Source organism: Adelges cooleyi, unplaced genomic scaffold (assembly GCF_023614345.1).
Source record: "Adelges cooleyi isolate 19-005CV unplaced genomic scaffold, UGA_ACOO_1.1 ACOO_flye_CR_arks_rails_tigmint_CR_PRNA_248, whole genome shotgun sequence".
In the NCBI taxonomy this organism is placed as follows: domain Eukaryota; kingdom Metazoa; phylum Arthropoda; class Insecta; order Hemiptera; family Adelgidae; genus Adelges; species Adelges cooleyi.
Window position 1 is genome coordinate 1,116,505 of NW_026095913.1, and position 15,402 is coordinate 1,131,906.

The window sequence follows — 15,402 nt, forward strand, 5'->3', positions numbered from 1 at the left end:
TCCAGTCCGTTCCCTCGTCGATCCCTAACCGCACATGCCGCCAACGTTATTTGTTTTTCGTAGGTACAAAATTAAAATCATTAAAAAAAAAAAATCCCCCAATATTCGATTGATATTGTCGACACGTTATGGTAAATAATTTGGCACCGAAAAAAATATGCCAGTACAGTAAAACAAAAAAAAAAACGATACAAACAATTTTGCCCACTCTAAAAAAAAAGACACGTTTAAACTGTTACTTTATAGAGAAAAAAAGTTATGGTGAATTATGTTATGGCCGAGGCTTGTAGTTTCAGCGTCGCACTCATAAAAACAGTTATATTTTAGCACAGGGGTAGAAGGGTTGATTGTCTGCCTACCTGATAATGCGTTGCCGTTGTAACCATTAGGCAACATAATGAAATTATTTTCCAGACACCTGTTGGCTGTTGATTAACTCGCACATTGCTAATCTAGAAATTTATTGAAGTGTAATTTTCACATTTTTTTTTTTTAATAGCTCTTTAATAGCAAACAGTATGATAACAGATTTCTGAGCCAATTATATGTTTACATGGTTTAGTGTTACATCTTCAAGCCTTTCATCAACCGAACTAGTGTGCTTTTATTTACACTCCATTAATTGCCACAGTACTTTACCAATGTGATTTTTTTTTTAGCAATTTATAGTGAAAATTGTCACCCAGACGGTAACGACTGTAAAGGTTTCAAAGTGTGTTACTGCTCACGATCATTCATGACAGATGTTTAAAGTGACAATTGTAAGAACACGGAACTCTAGAGACGTTTGAATGATAAAGAGTACTTTTGGGGTCACGGCGACGTTTTACTAAGGGGTTTTGGGATTGACAATAATGTACGTGTTAAAGTGACTGAATACGGTGACAATAAATGGAAAAAAATAAAAAGCCATTCAAATGCAAACCAGATAAGATTTTTCCGTTAGTATTTTTTTTTAAACGGACTTCATCGTTGCTTGTTTCTAGAAAAAAACACCCACCTCAGGTTTGTTTTTAAAATTAAAATTAAATACATTTTTTGCTAAAATATATAATTAAAATTAATTTTATAAGGAATATATTAATTATTTTACTATTAAAATAACTTTTGCGAATCCAATAGTTAAATGTACAACAACTGAATGTTTTAGTCCTTAGTTTGAGTTTCCCTCCAAGTAAAACAATCAGAGTAATAGTTATGATATTGCAGTATTACAAGTTAACCAACAAAATGGATCTAAACGGAAAATACGATAATAATTGTAACAAATAAATATACCGAAAAATACTATTATTTATGGTCGGTAGAGGTATTTTATAACGATTAAATTCAATATAGCATTATCCATTTCCTATAATAACTACAGCTCTGAACTATTTAAAAGAACCATTAAACTATCCCGGAAACTAATAACGTTATACTATTATCCTTCTCCTTCAACTTCAGCACTTAAACGCAATCCGCACACAATTATTGTATATATCCCGATCGTAGTTTCAGTATTCGATGAAAAATAATTAATTATTACAGGCCTGGTAAAATTAATGCGTCTAACCGCAGATCAATGTACAACTTAAATTGGAAAAAAAGGCATTCAGAGTATTATTACTTTAAAATGTATTTAATGTAGTGTGTGTTAAAATCCGTCTTGTTCAATACGATATTTTTGTACTCGAGACAATAGACACGAATAAACAAGTTCAACGTTAAACTCAAGAAAAACAAATTAGTAAAAAACCCTTTCCACCCACGACGAAAATCCAGTATAATAATATGATGAGCCGCCAATGCGATTGGGCAAGAGAAATCTCGACTAATTACACTCTGTGAACTTTAAACAGAGCTTTATTTTACTGATACATGTGCAATTAAGAAACTTCTAACACTGCGCTGTTCGTAAAACAAGTGCCATCATTAATTTCAGTGTGGAAGATTTTGTTAATCGACCAAATAATGTGTTATATAATTTATGCTACATAAACTATAACAGTTGACGCACACCGTGATTAACAGCTATAAAATTAATTCTGTAGTGCGGTACTCGTGTACTTAACGTACACCACGATCCATAAATTAAATATTACACAGCATCTCAAACTTTACGATTAATCATTTTGATAGGATAACGTGGAGGTTAGATAATAGTCAACTCGAGCACCTGCCCAATATTGACTATGGCCGTTGTTTACTTGTTTGACGCCATAGTTAATTATAATAATACGAAAGTGGTCCACTGAGACGAGGTAATGTTATTTATTTTAAAACCATTCTAAAAAATTATTATATTTTATTCAACCACACGACAAGGGACGATGACTTAATTGACATAAAAAGAAAATTTTCCACACACAACTTAATACCGATCAACTGTTGGACGGATGGAAATTTAAACCGCAAATTTGGAGAAAATATACAATTTAGATTTATATAATAACATTTTAGTTATGGTACCGCCATGTAACCGTGAAATATTGAAAGACACTAGACAGCAGATAAATGATAAATACTGAGCTGAAACTCGAGTGAAATTGTTTTTCCAACAAAGATGACCCTGATGGCATTGTTGCTTGTATAGCGTTGTTGGTTGACACTTTGGAATAGGACTTGTCCAAATGCCGTTATTGCAATTTATCATTGACGGACCGATCAGTTTATATGTGCCGATGGGCTCTTGACACCTTGCCAATATGGTGTCGTTGTGAAGTATTGTCGTATTGAGCTCCCGTAACAACACAAGTATAGGTACTTATGACCTTTAAATACAAAATCCCAAAGTCAAATTTCATATTACCGTACATCGTTCAAATAAAATATAAACGCTAAACAAAAAAGATCGGTGAATACAGGTTTAATACTGCCTAAATCCGAAAAAACCTCACCTTAAAACTAGTAGTACAAATATTTGTTTAAATAGTTTATGATATTGCCTGTTTTGGCCTAGTCAAAATGTATGTTTCTGTAGCACATATTTTAATGTATGAATTGGAAAATAAAGATATGCACAAGAAAAAATGTTGTACAGGGTCAAGACATGAACAAAATTATATGCATCGAAGCTAACAAGATATAGGACTTATATAAAACACATAATTTATAAATATCATACATGCAACATTTAAATTATGAAATATCAAACAATATCGCGAAATATAGCAAAATAGATTGAAATAAAAATAATGTATACAATGTTAAGAAGCAGTTAACCAGCAGGTGAAAATACATGTTATTTAAATAAAATGTAATATAGTACCTACATAAATGCTCACATCTTCACATCATCATTGTTAACAGCATGTTTAAACTCACATGTATTCCGTTTTTGCATTGTTAATTACAAAAAAAAAACAGCTGCAGTTTAAAGCCAACTGTAAAATAACACGTATAACCGAATAGAATACAATAGCAACACAATTTTTGATAAAAATTGAAATGAGCACTTTTGATTACCAACCAAATATTATATACTAACTTCTCGTAAAAGAAAATTCAATGTACAACGTATTGTAAAGTTAAAGTGCGTCGTCTCCGGTTTAAGTAAAAATACTAAACGATTTAAAAGAGTGCGCTATATAGCTAATACGACGCTCTTATAGTAAAAATGTATTTTCGGCGAGTAAGGCTGGTCTTAACGATTGCGATAATAATTATGATACAAACATTATGTTTCTCATTTATATGTAGGCGTCAGAATTATTCTCTTGATAAGTTGAAGCTGAGAAATGTTTCAATGTTTGTGCATTATGTTAGTGTTATGCAATTCGATACGGGATACTCTATTGAAGAAAAACCAAAAATCTCACAAGAGGAGGCTAATGAATACCCGGCAAAAGTTCAGCACGCGATAAACGAAATATACAATCAGCTATTATGTTGTTACATCTTTGATATGCTATCTTATATGGATTTACTAGGGCAGCTATTTTTAGAAAACAGTGAAAAAGAGCTGGCTGAACTAATCAACCTTCCAGAGCACAAAGTTGTTTTTCTAAGCGATACTATACTTAATATGTTCAACGTTCTGTACACTTTCGGCAAGTTGGACGATATGGGTCCGTTATGGATCGTTTATATGTTTGTGAAATATTTAAGATCGATCGAGAAGAACGAAATACTAGCTAGACGGGAAAATATTCAAAATGAACACCACAATGTTTATCAGCGACTTGCGCACATACTCAACAAGCAAAATTGCAAGAATCATAATGAACATAATGGCCAATATAGCATTTCAGAGTTTTCCAATCGTTTGCAATCACTCTATTTGAATCAACGACAAAATAAAATAGTTGACCTCATAGCAATCTTAAAACAATCAATTCATAATAGATACCGAGTGATTATAGAACACTTACACATCAATACACATTGTCGATTTTACTTTAGTAGGAGTCACTTGAAATTTGGTTCCGTTTTGCGTGATAAGGAAATCGTGAGATGTTTGTTTGAAGACTTTGCAGAGGTGCCTGAATGGAAAATAATGTACTCTCAAATACAAAAACATCTTTATGAAAAAAGAAAATCTGACTCGCTTCATGATTTAATCGAGACCATGGCGAAACCACAAAGTCTGTTTGTGAATTTAGTAAAATTTATATTGTTGCACAGCTTTTGGAAACAACTAACTTTAATTAATTTGTCTTTGCCTCTATCAGACAATGAAGAACAACCTTATCGATTATGGCTGCCGATGATAAATCAAGAGCAGATAGATAATTTAAACAAGTTCTTTTATACATATGTTAAGCTGAGTACTGTTTATTTCTCTATAAAAGATGATTTAGTTTTGATTTTCCTCAAGTATCTGATCAAAATGCCAGCAAACCTTTTTACTAATATACAATTTAACAAGACAGCAAAGAAATACCTCTTGAAATATATGGATGAAATTTATTCACAAGTATTTGGTTTTGAAACAAAGCTTGTAAGGTACTCCGGACTTATCTCGGCGCGGTACACAATAAAACGACTGGCATTGCTCAACAAAATATGTCAAAAACATAAATTAATGAAATTGTGCTCCATTAAAGATCTAACAAATTATAACAGTTTTGAAAGTAATTTAAGTATTCATATGTTTTATAAGCTAATAAGTGACTTTTATTTTGAACGGTATGCCGAAATAGATTTTGATGTCATTCGGTCGTTTAACAATTTCTCAGATGAATTTTTGGGAAATACAAGTTATTAAATTGTGATGTGAACTATCGAATTTTAGTTTTGTTTATGTAAGTAATGTTTGATTTTTATTAGCGTTAAATTCTAAATTTATTCTTCTATCTTAAAGTTATTTGAAATAATTAAAATTAATTCACTTATCTGACTTTAAAATGTCAATATTATTGATATTATTGTACACTTTTTGAATCATACGGAAATTTATAAATTATTACAACATTTGAAGTTTAAAATAAAATGTTTTTCATATAAATAGACATGTATTCACCAACTATGGTCTTGACGATTTCAACAATTTTAGAGTAGAACAGTAGAACTCAAGTAAATAGATTAAGCAGAACAAAATGTATTTTAAAGTTTTATAATATTATGAACTGTATAATATTATGAACTGTATGTAATCATTAATCAGATTACAATTTTCCCAACATTGTGCATTATTATATTTTAAAAAATGAATAATTTGTCAATAGTTCCCTGAAATATCAGTTCGGAGTAGAAGGTGCGTTGAAGATGATTTACAATGAAAACTATTGGAACCGAGTCTCAAGAGAGTATGTCGTATTTTTAAAAATACTTCTCTACCCGGCGCAAAAAAATGGTATAATGAAAGGGAAATTTGATAAAGTCTAGTGGTGCGAAAGAATGTTGAGTTGATACTCAATTTGTACTTAGAAAGCCACATCGTCACTTGCCCAATTGGAAAAAGAAACTGCAGAACTACGCCAAAAGGTGGCTTCGATGATAGTCCCTTCACGTATTGATCATTACTGGTACAACCAGATTGACTTAAAATTATTCATTCATTTATTTCCATATTATATACTCACAAAACAATGAGGCGATGGTGTCAACACTAAATAAGTAATTTAAGTATTCATAATATGTTTTAAAAGCTAACAAGTGACTTCTGTTTTATTTCTGCTGGTCGAAACGCTTCGGTTTGTAAAAATAAATAATTATATGCTTCTGATGTGATTGGAATACCAAACAAGTATGGCTCCCACGTGCTTTTATATAACATAGCACAACGACTGTCAATATGGCAACTGTATAATATTGTTTACATAAAACCGCAATTTATTTTTCAAATAAATGTAAACACAGAACAGGTAACGCGAATTATCAGCGACAGATCGTCCAAAGTGGTCTCTGTTTTTGGGCAAATAAAACCGAGTGCAAATTTAAGTTTGTCGGTTTTCTTCATTGGTTTCTTTCAGCCCGCCGTTTTTGCAATTATTATTAATTCTTTGCTTGTCATCCGACTCAACTCTGTTGACACTTTAGCAGTTTCCCTCCCGGCTGTGCGGATTTGACGATTTTGAATTTATTTAACCGTGGCATATTTTGATTAAATTGTAACATGAAAAATAAAATCACCATTTCAGAGACTTCAAAAGTCTAGACTTTGAGTGCACATACATACGACAATATAGTGGACGTATTTAAAACGCGCGCTGTTGTTGTGCAACGGTATTGTTAAGGTGAGTGAGACGAATGTCGTTTTTCTATACAGGGTGATCCATCTGATATGATGAGTCAGTCATTTTCTTGAAACAACAAATTGATTAAAAATGTTAGCGTTTGAATTTTTTAATTTTCATCGTTTAGACACAATGTTATGTTTTGAGACAACGATAGACAAGCTGTTGTTGTCTACCTATTCAAACACAGTGTGACGGTGACAGTGTTATCGACGAGGGACAATATTAAATTCAAATCATATCACAGTCATAGAAAACAACCAGACTGATAAAAATGAAAAATGTTAATCAACATGTATAATATGTAGAATTAAAAACATATGTTTCCATTTAAAAAAAAAAACCCAAGTCCGTACTTCTTTTAAGTATATGGGACGCAGGGTAAACATTTTATAAGTAATGAAAAATATAGTAAAATATGTACGCACAAGTATAATTTAAGTGGTAGGTACAGGAAAAAAAATAATTTACAAAACGTTCATATTTTCCGAGAAAATGAGTGTCTTCAACGTCGGATGGATCATCCTGTATAAGGCTCGTGTGTTTATACGCTCGACTCTTATACATTATTATTATCGTCGGTTATTTCTCTCGAGGGGCTCGTAATGTTATTCAAGAAATAATAACAAGAAAATAGTCCAGAGAGAGAGAGAGAGAGAGAGGCATACACACTGTGTGGAATATTACATACGGCTTTAGCGTGGGCAAAAGGCCTCTTCAGCTGCAGGGTTCAGGTGGTCGCACGAAAAACAGTTAGGAGGCGGAAAGGGCGGCAAAAGCAGAGCGAAAAGCAGCCCCAGATGTACATAATAATATGGTCCAAGAGTTATGGTCGTACCTATATTATTGTGTTGTACGTTTTGTAATTATTACAATTTTAAATCCCGTTTACCTAACACGAGATACCGTGTATTTATACAGCCATGTTAAAATACATTATAATATTATTGTTGTTAAAAGCACAAGTCGAATAGCCGCCGTTAACAGTTTCGGCGCGAAAACGTCGGTCGTAAGAACCGTGTTGACAAATTTGCCTTATTAAGCCGTGGCAGCTTATTTTATAATAATAGGTACACGAGTTTAATATTTTTAAAACGCCCAACAATTCCGTTTAACGAACCAACGCGATAATAAATAATCATTACCGTCGACGCTGGTTTGGCGGCCGTGTTATACTTTTAAAAAGTTTATTGAAAACAAATAATATTTTCCGCCACACAACACGGATAAGCGCCGTTTTACTTTATGGAGAATTGATAGCGTTTGTAATAAAACAGTGGAAAAAGTTTCATCAGACCCGCCAAGTGTTAATATAAACTCATAAAGTATGCACCATTTTTTTTACCCTTTATTTCGATTTTAGATGTATAGTGTTTTATATAGGAGCACAAATAACCATTAAATTGTTCTACAACAAAACCTTTTTAAGTCCGTAAAATTTGTCCAACACTTAGTGAATGTACAAATAATTAGGAGAGGGAATTAATATAAAAAATCCAAAAGAGTCGAACTTTTTAACAAAATGTATAAACTTGGGATAGCGTGAGATGAGTGAAAATAAACTATACTAGATACTAAGTGTCATATTTCAATTATATTATTGCATTATACAATTAAAAAATATTTCAACTTCGAACTTTTGTTTCTCAAATAAATAATAGTTATTTTAACATATTATTTTACTTTTATGATTGATACTTTGTCAAAATGTTTCAAAAAATATCGATATTGAATTTATTACCAAGAAATAAAAAAAATGGTTGAATAACCATATGAACAGTAATAGTTATTATCAGTCGAAACCAGTTTGTATTTTTTTTATTAACATAATATTATCAACGCTAGGTTTTTTTTTTAAACTTGCACCATGTTATATTAGTTTTTGTTTCAAGGAGTTTTACAAAACTAGAAAATTATTTATGTTTTTATGCCTTTAAAAAATGTTAAGTTTTTTTTTTCAATACTAGGTAAATATTTTGATGTTTGTGAAGAAGAAAAAACGATAACCGTAGTACGATTTGTTTGATATAATGTATGTTTTATGATACTTTTCCGGGATTAAAAGTCACTGTTGACCCTGCACTATAAACCTAAAGGTAAGCGGATGGTTTTTTTTTTAAGTGCGTTTCCGGGCTTTAACGTTATGATCTACGACACTCTTAAACTCTGGCGGTCGACCGTAACCGTTTATCTTCGACCGGCGACACTTGGGAGAACCGTTTAACTATGGGTACCACAATATTATCTCTATACGGATCATCAACGGAAACCGTATATTATTATTATCATAAACCTAACCCGATATTTTCATAAATAAAATAATAATATAACAAAACAATATGCGTATTGTGATAATAATATATCGTTTCAATAATGTAAATAATTGTAATGGACGTGACGAACGTCGGTTGTTGTTAACGTCCGGCCGAAGGGTATTGCCGTTTTTTATGTGCAACCCTTCCCCTCCCCCTGGAATTTCTCCCGGCACATATGTTTTGTTTTTCATATACTTATATAATATACGCACACTTTGTGTACATGCATATTATAATAATAATATATTACCACGGCCCGAGTACGTCGGCTGTCGAAATATTTATGGTTTTATTTTTTATTTTTAGCGGTCGGCCGTTATTTTCTCTGCCGGCATTCGCCGACACCTAGTCCCGGGGCGCGAGGGGAAGGCGATTTTATATTATTATTACTACCACCCCTTTGGCGAAACTCGGCCGGACAAAACGACTATCAATAACCGAGGAAAATGTTTGTCGGGGGACCGCGTGTCGACGTGGACGTGGAATTAATGGAAATTATTGTACTAGACTGGCAGTGTATAATACCTATGTATGTATAGGCCTTGTACGGCACCGCGGTACGACAACACTCCCACAGTGAGGTAAAAGCCGTGCTTCCGTTTAATATCCCAATTCACTTTTAGGGCACGCCGTATATTCCCATCGAGACTGTCCGACCGTATACAGCTATGTTGCATTAAATCGAACAAATTCAATCGAAACATAAATGCACAATTTAACGTTGCTATGTTTTTTTACCCGAAGGGGTTCTGTCTAAAATGTGCGTTGAGTTCATGGAATCTGTCATGGCGAAATTGCACGTAGTGACATAGTTGATGCTCTATCTAACTATGTTACTCACTCACTAGATTTATTTATTTTGAAATTGTGTACAGTGTTTCATAACACAATAAACAAGTAAACATTTTAAGTATAACACTACTGACACTATACTTTAGTGAATTTGCTCGTTTATTCAATTTACTTATTCGTATCCTCGATTCTTGTACTCGTTTACTTGGTTTATTAAATAATTAACTCAATTTAAATGATAAATAATTACCAACAATATAATGTAAGTATGAAATATTTATTATAATATCATAATGTATCGTATACTATCATAATAATCCTGCTACTCATTTACTAAATTAATTTACTCTATTCGTTAACTAGTTTACTCTAATAATTTACTAATTTACTAAATTTATTAAACCGTATACTCAAATTTAATTCAGTTGTATTATTCATTTTTAATATATATGCCATATCGGCTTAAGTACAGTAATAAGATAATTAAAATATTACAACAGTTGATGTACAGTGAACATTTCGTGAGATATTTTTCACATAAGTAAATGTCCATACTATTGATCCGTATTCTAAAGAATAGAAAAGAATATTTGAACGACGTACCTACCAAAGATGAAGCAAATCTTATTAGAGTTCCAAGAGCTCTTGTTGCTTTTAAACAAATTCGATCGAGCATTAGATTATATAGGATATTTTTTTCGTTCAACAAAATGAAATTTCTTAACATTTTGACTCAATTTATTACCTTTACACCGTTTCAGAAATCTATTTAAATCACTTTGAAGAGCAGAGCAATACATTGTATTACAAATTGTACGATACATTTTCAGGTCGTCTGCAAAAAGTTTGCACTGATAAAATTTAAAAGATGAACCTATATATATTATACTTCTGTTCAACGCGATGGAAATAAATGTTAATGTATACAATATACATAGATAAATTGTTTGTTGAGAAATATGTACATATTATACGTTAATATATTTATAGATTAACAATATGATAATGTATTGTATGGTAATGTTATTTTATCATATTAATCATTTTACTCGTTTACTCGATTTCATTGTATTTCAGTTTTTCGTGATGTTGATAAGCCATTAACTACAACCAAATGTTTACTAATATCATAATGAATGTTAATTGCATGGTAACAATCATGGTAGTACATATTTTAATCTTGGTGATTGTACAGATGCTAAACACTGAAAACGTATTCAACGTTTTTCTGTGGAGCCGAAAAAAGGTGTATTTTTCTTCTTTTCTTTTTCCCATCGCCGTCTCATCCTCTCTGCCAAGGAAACGTAGCAAACAGTATATTTGCTAAAAGGGAGAACATGCAGTATTATTAGTAGGGAGATTTTCGCGTGACTTACTCTACACACGAGTCAGCTGCACGAATCATCCATTACACGACAGAATACACACAAATTAATAGAGTATCATATTATCTCATATATTATTATTATTATTACACAGTACATATTGATATATTATGCGTTCGAGTGTGCCGAAAATCACCGCTGAACATTGAAAGCTACTGTTTACCGTGACTTCATCAATAATATTAACATGTTACATACTATAGATATACACGCTGAGATGTGGAATTTGTACTAATAACACTATGTGATGGTTTAAGTTACAGTGCGATGTATGATTTTGGCAGCCATTATCGATTCGTGCAACCGTCCGCGTTAGCTTAGCGATTCGGTTTGTGTGGCCAAATCGCATGTATTTAGTGTATAAATGCTAACACATTTGGGTGCTTTTATAGTAAGCGCCGAGTCATCATCGAATTGATTATTTATGTACTTTGAGAGATTCTGAAAGTCAATACGCCGTAGGTAGGTACCGTGGTTAGCAAAGTAAACCGTACGCCATTTACATTTGCCCTGATCAAAAATAATATAATATTGTTGTAGATATACATTTAATAATACTACCAAAAAAAAAAATATATATATATATATATATTAATAACCGAAACCGAAAAATGGCAAAAATGTTTTGCGTCCTATTCTATTGTAATATCTAGTTTTACCATCCATTTAACGTAAAACACTCTGTTCCTTGGAAATTTAAAAAGAAATACTACAAAGCTGTAATTATTATTATGATAAGAAAAAATGAGTGACTTATCCTTAATGATCCACATTAGACGATATCTGAATTTTGTCATTTTTTGTAAATTCCAGAGCTTTTTCAATTTTTGAGAATTTTAATAGTATTGTGTACATTATTATATAAAACTAATTTATTACAAATTTCGACTGGTCAACATTTTGAACAAATGATTCTCATCATAAAAATGGAAATAAATAAAAACTTTAGGTGTCGTTTAAAATAATATTTCAAAAGTCGAAAATAGTGAAACATATTCGGTAGGTAGTTGTGTTAATAGCGTAAAAAGGAAAAGCTAAAAAAATTGTAATTATTTTTAAAAAAAATTTAGTGTTCTACGTTAAATTGATCACGTACAAAAAAACCAATTTAACATGAAATTTTCACAAATTTTACAAAATATGCATGTGTCATTTTATGTCATTTTTACACTGCACAATCACTTTTTTTTTAAATTTTTTTACAAAAAAAAACAAATTGTCACATACAATGTTCTTCAGGTGTATCCAAGTCATTTAAACATGGAGCATCGAGTATTTCACAACTCTATAGAGATAACTAGACTAGATTTCAGAATGAAAATAATTTATTTTAAAAACTAATTTTTGTCGTCAATTATTTACCCATGCAGCACAATAATTAAGTTGAAACAGGAAAATTGCCGGTATTTTAAACGGAAAACATTTCCTCGTTACAGCGAATGGTTTGGATAGAAATTTCAAAATAGGCTAACATTTTTTTTTTTTTTTGAATCGAAAAGGGGTGGCCTAATTGAAATTTAGAAATCTTGCAAATAAGAGCCACCCTAATATAAACATTATATTATTATCCTACATATTATTTAATATTGATTATACATAAGTGTATACACTTTTTAAACATGAATACTTCTGGTATTGATCTCGGTGGAGTTTTATACAGCGTTTAACACGCATTTCACGTATCACCAAATTTGTCTACTGGATTAATACGGTACAACCCCTGTGCCCCCCCTTCACCAGCGTATCGTTCGGTACTTATGCAAAATTAAATCCAAAACGAACCCGGTGACCGATACACGCCCTATGTCGTTGTACACAAGTTTTTATGAGAGGAGGGGGGTTTTTTTTTTGCTGCTGTCCCTCTCCTGCTCACATTCACAAACCGTACAGTAAGTATTACTTCTAGTTCGTTAAAGCCCCGTGTCCAACGAACTGTGTGCTGTTTGTTTTAGTTTTCGGTTTGTGACTGCCCTTCGGACGTCCGTAGTATACCTAACAATCGTAAAAACAAATTCCGGAGGCAAAACCAAAATAACCACTAGAAACCCTATCGAATATAATATAAAATTATGTATGACCTTGGAAGACGTTCTAAAGGTTTAAAATATTATTATTGTTGTGTTTGCAGGATGGGCTATTGGTAACGACGAACGCAACTGGAAGTATCGGCTATCGATTTACTATGTAAAAAACTTTGACACCGGCACGTATACTTGTACGACCTCACGGGGAATCAACAATTCCATTTCCCTTCGGGTGTCGGGTAAGTATAGAACCACAGACTATATGATGAAAACAGGTAGGTCACTCCGAGTGACGTCACATGGCTCAAAATGAAATCAGTGTGGCCGCACTGATTCAAGCATAACATATCATAATAATGTCACTGATTAGATAAAAAAAAAATTATCTAATCTGACAATAATATTGTAAAATGTCTGCACAATCATTTATGCTAGTTCACGCGACTACACCGATATCTTCCACAATCAGTGTTTTAAAAAATTTCCTTTGTTTTCGGCCGAATGGGCTATCCGTTTTCATATAGGCTGCGGTAGAATTATATTATATAATATTTTATAAACGGTTTAAGGTATAGAGCAAATCACAATTATTGTTTGGAGAAATACATTTTAGTAGTTTGACAAATTTTATTGGACAACCATTATTGTTTTGTAATAGAATCTCTGGAAGCTAATGTATATTATGAGAAAAATTTAATTTATCAAAACAAATAAGACTTGGCACGTAAGACTCGGCATGATTGTTGTAAGCACTTGATGTTATTGTCGGATTTCGACTATGAAATGGTGTTCGAACTAAATTACCTAAGCTCAATATACTGTTGTATGTGGGCTGGTTCTCTTCTGATACCAATGCCATTTTTGATGATGTACTAAAATTTTGAAAAAATAAACTTCCTGAATTTTTTTTAAATATTATCAAACAATAATAGTTTAAAGTTATTGTATTTTTTCAGTCAGAAGTTAGACTTTATTAATTTAACGGATTATTTAAATTTATTGCTGTAATTGATTGGATCACTAAACATCTAAATGTATATTGATTCATTTAACCGTCCATATGGTCAATTCGTATTGAGTATATAACTATTGATTTGAACAGTCCATAAGAAAGTCTTATCTGTTTAATCAAGCATAAATTAGACGGTATTTATCAAAAGGGAACCAATACACATACAAATTGATAGGAGTAAATTGAGGTCCAAGTTGAATCGTAACCATACATATTGAAATGCCTTCAAATAATAAGTTTTGTCTCTTTTTTTTACAAATTTAATTTTAATTTTGCATAGTTTCCAACAAAAAATAATATACTTTAGCTATAACCCTATTTAAAACTACACCAAATAATTTTTCATAATTTTGTAGACTGACTCCCTTAGTTCTCTATGCCAAATGCCTTGCAATAATTTTGAAAATAGGCCACACAGCATAACGTATAATTTGATTTAATCGCCGTTCGATCACCACCTGATTGCTGAAACAATCATGCAGCCTTATTAATTTTAATAAATTAAATTAAATTTTGGTTTACTCATTAATGTTAATACGCCATACATAAATGATGCACCTAATATAACAATTAATTCTGCACAAAAAAAATTATGAAAAATATTTAATTAGGCGTTTTATGTTATTACAAAAAAAGTTCTGATTGTCGCCTAATTCTTTATGTTATAAATAGTATAAACTATGAGCATAACATATCTGTAGACTTATATGTTTATTATAATACAGCATATTGAATGAGTTGGAGTGTTTTTTTATTACTTTGTGTTGCTATTCAAAGGAGTTCCATTTTTTTTTTAATAAAGTTTGACGCATTTATCACTCGCCATCTCGACGACAAGAGAAAGGTTCAAAGAATAAAATTGTTGTTTTCGCACAACTTGCTTGTCATAGTCTATAAGAAATAGGACATTTTACTAACCAACAAAAATCGTGCTATTTTTTTTCATCAACCATTGTTTCTTTTTTTAATGTTACTTTATAGCGGCGACTGTACATTTAAGTAAAATATAATATAATATTTTTTAATTGCAAAATGTCTGATAATAAACACCCGGAAGTATCTAAAGTTAAAACTCGTATTTGTATTTATTTTTTATATGTACTTTATAAATTAAATACATTGTTTGCTTGTTGAATACTTTCCAAAAGAGATAATAAAAACCGCAAGTAACACTTTGATATATTATACTATTTCACCTGGAAAAATAAACAACGA

At 31.6% G+C, this 15,402-nt stretch overlaps 1 protein-coding gene across 1 annotated transcript in view; it reads left to right on the forward strand.

Moving 5' to 3' along the window:
* LOC126837288 (locomotion-related protein Hikaru genki) overlaps positions 1–15,402 on the forward strand; it is a 101,174-nt gene that overhangs the window by 62,888 nt on the left and 22,884 nt on the right. Inside the window, exon 6 of the mRNA XM_050571135.1 lies at positions 13,280–13,414. Coding sequence (XP_050427092.1) covers positions 13,280–13,414 — 135 coding nt within the window. The remainder of the gene's footprint in view (positions 1–13,279; positions 13,415–15,402) is intronic.